The sequence below is a fragment of the Centropristis striata genome, chromosome 19 (assembly GCF_030273125.1).
Source record: "Centropristis striata isolate RG_2023a ecotype Rhode Island chromosome 19, C.striata_1.0, whole genome shotgun sequence".
In the NCBI taxonomy this organism is placed as follows: Eukaryota; Metazoa; Chordata; class Actinopteri; order Perciformes; family Serranidae; genus Centropristis; species Centropristis striata.
In genome coordinates, this window is record NC_081535.1 from 30,524,745 (window position 1) to 30,533,728 (window position 8,984).

Sequence of the window (8,984 nt, forward strand, 5' to 3'; positions counted from 1 at the left end):
TCGGGGTTCTCCTGCAGAGGAAGAGATGATGATGTCATGTCTGTTTGTTCTCACTGAGAATCTGTCACCTTAACAATCAGTTGGCAGCGAGGAGCCCAGATTCACCGTCACGTTCAGATAATCTGCCTCTCGGAGTCCAGTCAGCTCAGCAGAGACTCAGTAGAGACTCAGTAGGGACTCTGCAGGGACTCTGGCAGCTCACATGTCCACAAACACACATTCAAGACTTTTAACAGGCAGATTAAACAAGTTTCAGTTAAATCCTGAAATGTTCTCAGAAAGCGACTCTGCTGCTAATCTGTAATCCACCGAAACGTCTGAGTCACGACCACTGCAGGAGGAACTCACTTCATGTTCAGCAGCAGCAGCAGCAGAACTCTACTAAAATAATGTGTTAATTTAATGGTGAAGTGTGGCTGTATGAGGTATTTAATAAACTAAACCTTTAGAACAACAAAGTCACACAAACAAACTAAATTATCGAGGCAGCTCCCGCACTCTGTGAGGTAAAATAATAATAATAATAGCAAGAATAAGTGGAAAAATATGGGAAATGTGGAAATAAAAAGAGGAATAAATAAAATAAATGAACAAATTTTAAATATAAAGAGAAATAGATAAAGTAATAAATAAATGTGGAAATATCAAGAAAAATAAATAAATTAAAAAAGCAATAATAATAATGAATATAATGTAAAAGTATAAAGCTAGCTAATTAGCTAATTTTTCAAAAAGTAGCTATATTAGGAAATGGATAAAATAAATAAATACTGATGTGGAAATCTTAAGAAAAGATATTAAAATAAATGTGTAAATATAAAGAGAAAGATAACAACATAAATAATAATAAAATGTAAAAGAGAAAAAAATGTGTAAATATAAAGAAAATAAAAGAATACATACAATAAATAAGTGACTATAAAGAGAAATAAATACAGAATAAAAAATGTAGAAATATAAAGACAAAATTAAAAGAATACAATTTTAAGAATAAATAAATGAAATAAAATGAGTAAACATGAAGAGAAATAAATAAATAATAATTGAATAATGACGTGAGGAAATCTAAAGATAAAACAGGTTTCAAAGGAACCTTCAGTTATTGTTGTTGTTTTGAGACGTTGATCAGCTGTTGATGCAGCAGGTCTGTGACATTTTAAACGCCGGCTGACCTTTGACCTCTCTTTACTCTGTTTCTACATTCAGCTTTTACAGCCACTCATCATCAGTGGAAGTGGGACGGTGTTTAAATGTCAGCAGAGATGAGTCACGACGAACCTTTAATCAGTTCTGAGGCTCAAAAATATCTGATTCAGTTCTCACAGAGCAGCAGAAACAGGTTCAGATTATATCTTAAATTATAGATGTTGTATAGGTTATTTTTCTCCAAAATTGGGGTTGTATGTGAGTGCAGAGCTGCAAAGTGTGAACAATGTCCAGAAAATTTACAGAAACAGAAGTTAAGCTGAAATATTAGAAATATTTCATATAAGAAACTTTCTGTGGGAATTGTGGAAATTTATGGGAATTAACTGGACATTGGGGGCAATTTAAACTAACTATCATATCTGAACATAAATATAAACATTTTGTTTTGTCATAAGCAGACATCCTGTAAAATAATACAGTTTTTAAAAGGGATCTAAAGAGTCAGAGGCCTCGTCCTTCAGTCAAACAGACACACAGAGACTGAAAATGACGCGAAGAAACATAAACAACTGCAAAGAGACAGGAAACCACCACAGAGATGCAAAAAGACCAGAGAATAGAAAACAACTATAAACAAACACAAAATTACCACAGAGACACCAAACAACTGAAATGAGACACAAAATGGCTGCAAAGATTCACCAAACAACTCCAAAGAGACACAAAGTGACCACAAAGAGACACCAAACAACTGAAATGAGACACAAATTGGCTGCAAAGAGGCACCAAACAACTCCAAAGAGACACAAAGTGACCACAAAGAGACACCAAACAACTGCAAAGAGACACAAAGTGACCACAAAGATTCACCAAACAACTGCAAAGAGACTCAAAATGACCAAAAAATATAAAGACAACTCCAAAAAGACACAAAGCCTCCCTTGAATCGAAGCCAGATAGACTAAATAACCTGAAAGTTCTCATAGAATCTACAGTAGAATAAAACAACACAAAGATACACAGCAGCTACGCACACACACGCATGCACGCACACACACACACACACACACAGAGAGAGAGAGAGAGAGAGAGAGAGAGAGAGAGAGAGAGAGAGAGAGAGAGAGTGTGTTTGTTCTAGTAGAAAAGTACTACTTCTAGTAGAACCAGACAGTAGAAAGTTAAAATCTCTTCAGTGAACCCACCATTAGCATTTAGCATGTTAGCTCCACCTGACAGCACCTGTTGGCCGCCATCACCACGGGTACGTTTGATTTGAGTCACTGTGCGTCCTGGCCGGGCGGTGCTGTGATCAAGGAGCTTGATTTTAAATGTGCATGACTGTTGAATATAATCCACCTGCTGAGTCCTCCTTGACATAAATTCTCACCTTTTCACCACTTTAGGTTCATTTCTCGCTCCGTCTCCATCTGTTGCATTGAAAGAGATTGATTAAATTTCAAATTCGTCTGGTTTTGGTACAAAGCAGCTCCTAACGCTCAATATACCATATAATGAGCAATAAAGCTTCTAAAAATTCAGTTTTTCTCTTTAGAAATGTTTCTATAGCTGCTGTGAATGCAACTCTGCACACAGAGATCTTTAACTTTTAATTAAAGTCTACAGCACATGAATCTCTGCACTGAAGTCATTAATTATGGGACAAAATATTATTAAAGTTTGTTGGAAAATTCAACAGAGCAGCTCTCCTTGTGGATGAAGAGCTCCATGAGTCATTAGTACGGTATAAAGTATCCCTCTTTATTTTTCTTTATGAAAGGAAACAAAGTTTAAGCTGGTTCGGGGGTTAAAAAGGATCCCATGACATTAGACTGGTTTTAGGTTATGTAGAAAAAAAATATTAAAAACTTTCTTTTTTCACCTTTTATAGCAGCTCAAGACCAACACATTCATATATAATTTTCAATTGTTTTTCATTATAATTGGTCAATTTTAGTCAAATATATTATATAATATATAAGTTTGACTATGTGTGCATGCATGCATGCATGCTTTTGAGTGTGTGTGTATGACTCTGACTCTATGTCTTTAATGTGCATAATGTAATGTAATATGTGCAAATATACCTGCCTTTTATAGACCAAAGGTGCTATAAAAATGTATAAAAAACATGTACAATTGTATGAATCTCTCTAATCTATCTAATATCTATAAAGGATGCAAAGGGGCACATATGCCGAAAATTTCAAGCAGTTCTATGAAAGTTAACCTAAAATGATTTTATTTAGATAAAGTTTCTCATTATTTAATGAACGTCTCTCATTATTTAGACAAAGTTTATCATTATTTGATGAAAGTTTCTCATTTTTACAATTTCAATCAGTTCTATGGAAGTTAACCTATATTAATGGTATGATGAAAATGATTTGGGGTCAAAAAGGACCCCAGGAGGGTCATCTGACAGTTCATTTGATCGAATAAGATCTTCAGCTCTCTATAGAAATGATTCTCTTCATATCTGCATTCTGCAGATTATTGCTGCTGTTTCAGTCACTCAAGTAAAAAAGAAGTGAACAGAGAGTCTCCAGGAGAGAAAGTTTCATTAGAACTGTGTCAGTCCTGCAGAGCTTCATTTCCTCTTCACTGTCAGCTCTCCACTTATTATTCAGCCTGTCTGTTTGTTTCCCACTGACTCACAATCACAGTTTATCTTGTTAGCTCTGAGCTGAGAGCCAGACTGCTTTAACACACATGTGATGCTTTTATTACAACTTTTACTGGCAGAAAGAGACATTTACAGAGAAAAAAAACGAACAGGTGGAGGATGTTTTAAATCATGCAGCGCCCCCTGCTGGTAGCCCTGCGTCATGGCACCTTTAATTATCTTTACAGGTGAAAATCAGGTTAAAAAAAGTGAATGTGGACATTCAGAACTGAAAATAAAGCACCAGGGACCAGCCGATGTCATTTATTAGAGCTGATGATGGAAATGTCATAATAAAAAGTAGACACAGATTATTACAATTCAAAATATACAGGTGCATCTGAATATGATGAAAAGTCAGTTTCCAGTAGTTCAAGTCAAATATTCAAATTAAAACTAAAACTTTTGGTCATCGTGTGGCTTTTCCATCATATTCTGATGTAATGAGATGATCCTGTATTATGTGATTACCTACATACAGTGTTAAACAAAGCAGTGGTTTGTGCCACAGTGTCCTAAATTAACAGCATTAGTAATTAACAAAATTATTTCTTATGTTTCTATAATGGTTAATACAGCAGCATGTAGAAGCTCTTTAACAAAATGAACAAAAAAGACAAAAAAACAAACCAAAAAGTGACTAAAAAAAGACACAAAATGACCAACAGAGATGTAAAATGACCAAAGAAAAGCCATTAAATAAACAAAAAAGACACATAATTACAAAAAAAGACATACAACTACCCCAAAAAAAGACACAAAATGACCAAAAGTTACTGGAAATGATGGACTTATTTAAATCATATTCTAATGTATTGAGATGCACCTGTATGTGATGATTTGTAATAATATGTCTACTGTTTATTATGACATTTCCATCATTTTCAAATTTTTCGAGATGCAGCTGTAACTCCTGTCTGCTTCTCCTGCAGGTCACACTGACTGAGGATTAATTCAAAACATCAGAACTGTCCCTTTCAACAGAAAATCTTCTCATCGGAGAAGCTCAAACCAAAAGATTTTCCATTTTTATCCAAAAACTGGCTGATTCATTTTGTGCCGACTGACTCTCAGATTAATCGACGACCCGTTTCAGCTCCAGAACAGTTGAAATCTTCCTTTTATTTTTTTTTACAAAAGTGTAAATAAAACCCACCAGAGTGAACCCCGGCCCCTCAGAGACAAAAACAAACACAGTTTTTAAGCTGCCAGCTGCTCAAACTCTCTTTTTGTTGTCCTTGAGTCTTTAACCCTCCAGAGGATGAAACAGTCCTGAGTCCTGATCACTGAGGAACCGGAGGGCCGAACATCTGCATGGTCTCCAGGACGAGCTGCAGGTGGTCCAGGAACGAGTTCACAGACACTCTGAGGATGCGAGCTTCGTCTGCGCTCCACCTCCTGAAACACACGGAGAACAAGAAGAACAAGTTGAGCTACAGACACAGACAGACTCAGACAGGCTGAAGCTGCAGAGACGAGGTGCTGCGTCCTCACACAGACAGCGTGCTGCCCGCCACCGTCAGCTGCTTGCTGATGCCGCCTTTCCTCGGCTCGCGGTCCGGAGACAGAGAGCGCAGAGCGATGTCCGCCTCACGGGACGACGGGAAGGGGACGTCCAGAGAGCTGCAGCAGGGTCAAGGAAGTCCACCAAGACAGATATATATATATATATATATATATATATAGATAGATAGATAGATAGATAGATAGATATAGATAGATATAGATATATACATATCAGGGCCGGGACTTTAACGTGTTAATTAAGATGAATTAATTACACAAAAATGGCCGCATTAAAAAAATGTCCGCATTTTAATCACACTTATTTTTGCACCGCGGAACGTTTCTCACTGGATGAGTTTCAGGCGGACCGATAATACTGGAGCACCAACTAGCGTTGATGAGTTCAGACAACAACAAACCACAGTGAACATGAAGGAAGAAGCTGATGAGACCTTTGGTTGGCCCCGTGGATGATGGGACATTTAGTTACTAAAAACCAACGGATGGAAGCGTCGATAAGAGCATGGTTGTGTGCAAGCTATGCAACAAGGGATTCGCACCTCAATGCAAAACATATAGCAGCTAGTGGCTAGTGTGGTAGCTAGAGTGGATTGTGTTTTACTTAAAAAACCAAAGTATTATAGTTTACAGAAGGTCTACCTACCTATAGGCTACCTGAATTTATGAAAGGTACTATATTTCTAAATATGCTATTGCTACACTTAATGGCAAAAATTGCGCTGGTCTGTTGGACTTAATAACAATAAACAATATTTTTGTTGCTAAAGCTTATGTATTCAGTCATTATTCAATGGTATACTAAAAATCCATGTGAAAAAATTACTTCTCACTGTTCTCAGGTCAAATATTTATATGTGATTAAAATGCGATTAATTTGGATTGATTAATTACAAAGCCTCTAATTAATTAGATTAATTAGAGTCCCAGCCTTAATATATATAAACCTACAATGACCCTTACATGCCTTCGTAGTACAATATGTGGAGCAAAAACAACATTAAAGACACAAAAAATTTAAATTCTATTTTATTTACATTAAAAAAAAGAATGTATCTGAGAAATCAAACTAATTTTAATTCTACTTTTTTTCTTATTTCTGTCATTCTGTCACACAACTGTTATTCTGCACAAAGACATGTCTGAGTTGTTCTGACAGCTCCGTGGAAACAGAGCTGTCAGAACAACTGGATTTAGAATTTATAGAGATTTTATATGAGTTAAGATTTTTTTTTTTTTTTAAACGCCCTGAAATTGCTCGTTGGGCTTCAGAGGGTTAAAGAAGACACAACAAATCAATTAACTGTATAAAAAAAAAAAAAAAAAAAAAAAAACAATCAGCAGAATACTACGTATTATCTCTTTAAACTTCTGTCTGTATCTGCAGAGGCCAATAAAGCGGATTTTCATACACTGAAGTAAGTTAATATATTGATTAATAATCGTAATAAAACTGAATGAATTCATGAGCTCGTAAAGTTTCATCAGAAAATAACAAACTGGGATGAAAACACGGCGAAGTTAGCTCAGACAGAAGGCTTAAAAACACAATAACAACCCACTAAAACCCTTTAAACTAATCGCACTAAAACAGTTTTAAACCGACTTTTATCATCAGAAATCAAAGTGAAACATGTAGCATCAGGCTAATGTTTTGCCGTTATCAAGCCGTTTCTAACTAATAATCTTCAGAAAAAATCTTTATGACACAAATAAGACTGAAACTTTTATACTAATAGCTCTTTTTAAAGGATACAAGCCCAATTTTCCTCTCTCATGGTTCCCGTCTCCGTCTGCCGCCGCCATGATGTTTGTTTTGATCTTTCAATGAAGCTTCCGCAGAAGAAGAACTTCCGGTGTGACGCAGAGGCGCTGCTGCCCCCGGCGGCGGAGAACAGAACTGCAACAGATAAAATAAAAATACTCTTCCTGTAAAACTGCAACAGAAACTATTAGACTTTCATATAGAATGATCACAAATCATCATGTAAAATAAATATACATGAGATTAATAAATATGACTATGAAATAAATACTCGAAATAAACGTAGCAATAAATATAGAAATAAAAGGTCTACATTTACTTATTTTAGGGGATTTATATTTAATAATTCTACATTTATTTATTACAGAGGATATTTATTTAATAATGCAAAATGTATTTATTTCAGCTTTTGTTTTGTTTATTTTACAATACTTCAAGGGATTTTTTTCAATGATGCCACATTTATTTATTAATTAATTATACATGAGATGAATAAATATGACTATGAAATAAATACTCAAAGGAATAAAAGTGGCAATAAAATATTAATAAAATGACTTAATTTGTTTTAAAAGGGTTTTTTTCACAATGCCAAATGTATTTATTATTTCAACTTTTATTTTAGAATTCTTTCGTTTTTTCATGATTCCATAGTCATTCATTTTATGTTAGAGTTATATATTATTATTATTTTTATTATTTATATCAAAGAATTTTTTTCATAATGCCATTTTTTTGTTATTCATTTATTTTTATTTAATTTTACAACTTCTACTGTTTTTTCATTATTTCATATTGATTTACTTTATTTTAGAATTCTTCTCTTTTTTCTTCACAGGACTTTTACTTTATAATTCCACATTTATTTATTCAGGGGATATTCTTCATTATGTCATATTTATTTATTTATGAATTATACATGAGATAAATAAATATGGCTTGCTAAATTTATTTATTAACGTTTACTTTAGAAATCTAGTGTTTTTTTTATTTCAGGACTTCATAATTCCATATTTATTTAAATTTATGTTTTACATTTATTTATTTCAGGGGATTTTTTTCATATTGCCACATTTATTTAATTATTTATTTAATTAATTTTACAATTCTTCTCTTTTTTTCTTCACACGGCTTTTACCTCATGATTCAACATTTATTTCCTTTTGGGGATTTTTTTCATAATGTCATATTTAATTAATTCACCTTTTATTTTAGAATTCTACTGGGTTATTTTTTCCCCCAATACTTCATAATTCCATATTTATTTTATTTTATTTCAGAGTTCTTAAAGTTTATTTATTTCAGATGATTTTTTTTTCATAATGCCACATTTATTTTATTTATTTGAGAATTATTTCTTCTTCTTGTCTTTTTTTTTCACAGGACTTTTACCTCAAAATTCCACATTCATTTATTTCAGTGGATTTTTTTTCAATGATGCCACATTTATTCATTTCAGGAGACTTTTATTTCTAGAATAAAACATGTATTTATTTCAGGATTTTTTTAATTTCATAATTCCACATTCATCGAGTAAAGGGACTTTTTTCCCCTGGTGAAGAGTCTCTGCATTTTTTTGTAATCTGGGATGATTAAAATTACACACTTTTTCCCTAATCCGACTAAGTGATCAGGTTACGAAACAAGATAAATAATGAATAATTAATAATAATGATTACATTATATCAATATATTTTTCAAAACTAATATTTATGCCATATATTACTTTATTACTATATATAAATGTTTTTTTAAGATATTATTTTTATTGCAACATGCTGTTAAATTCTTATTAGGTACGTCTAATAAGACTCTCAGGCTGTATTTTATTTTGAAATCAGTTTCCCAGACTTTCATCATAAATGTGAGGTGGGGCTTTTATTT

The 8,984-nt window shown here is 33.5% G+C and overlaps 1 protein-coding gene across 1 annotated transcript; it reads right to left on the minus strand.

The window, feature by feature from the left end:
* Window positions 1-3,418: 3,418 nt before the first annotated feature.
* LOC131992802 (EKC/KEOPS complex subunit Lage3) lies at window positions 3,419-7,175 on the minus strand. The gene is made up of 3 exons (XM_059358493.1): window positions 7,092-7,175; window positions 5,306-5,434; window positions 3,419-5,209 (listed from the first exon to the last, which is right to left on the minus strand). The coding sequence occupies exons 1-3, from the start codon at window positions 7,139-7,141 to the stop codon at window positions 5,095-5,097; spliced, it is 294 nt and encodes a 97-aa protein (XP_059214476.1). The 5' UTR covers window positions 7,142-7,175; the 3' UTR covers window positions 3,419-5,094.
* Between the last annotated feature and the right edge of the window lie 1,809 nt (window positions 7,176-8,984).

Coding starts and splice junctions, on each gene's coding strand:
- LOC131992802 (XM_059358493.1), bottom strand. CDS start 7,141: ATGGCGGCGGCAGACGGAGACGGGAACCATGAGAGAGGAAAATTGGGC. Junction 5,435..7,091: donor GAGAGAGGAAAATTGGGCTT/GTATCCTTTAAA, acceptor ACCCTGCTGCAG/CTCTCTGGACGTCCCCTTCC. Junction 5,210..5,305: donor GCGGGCAGCACGCTGTCTGT/GTGAGGACGCAG, acceptor CGTGTGTTTCAG/GAGGTGGAGCGCAGACGAAG.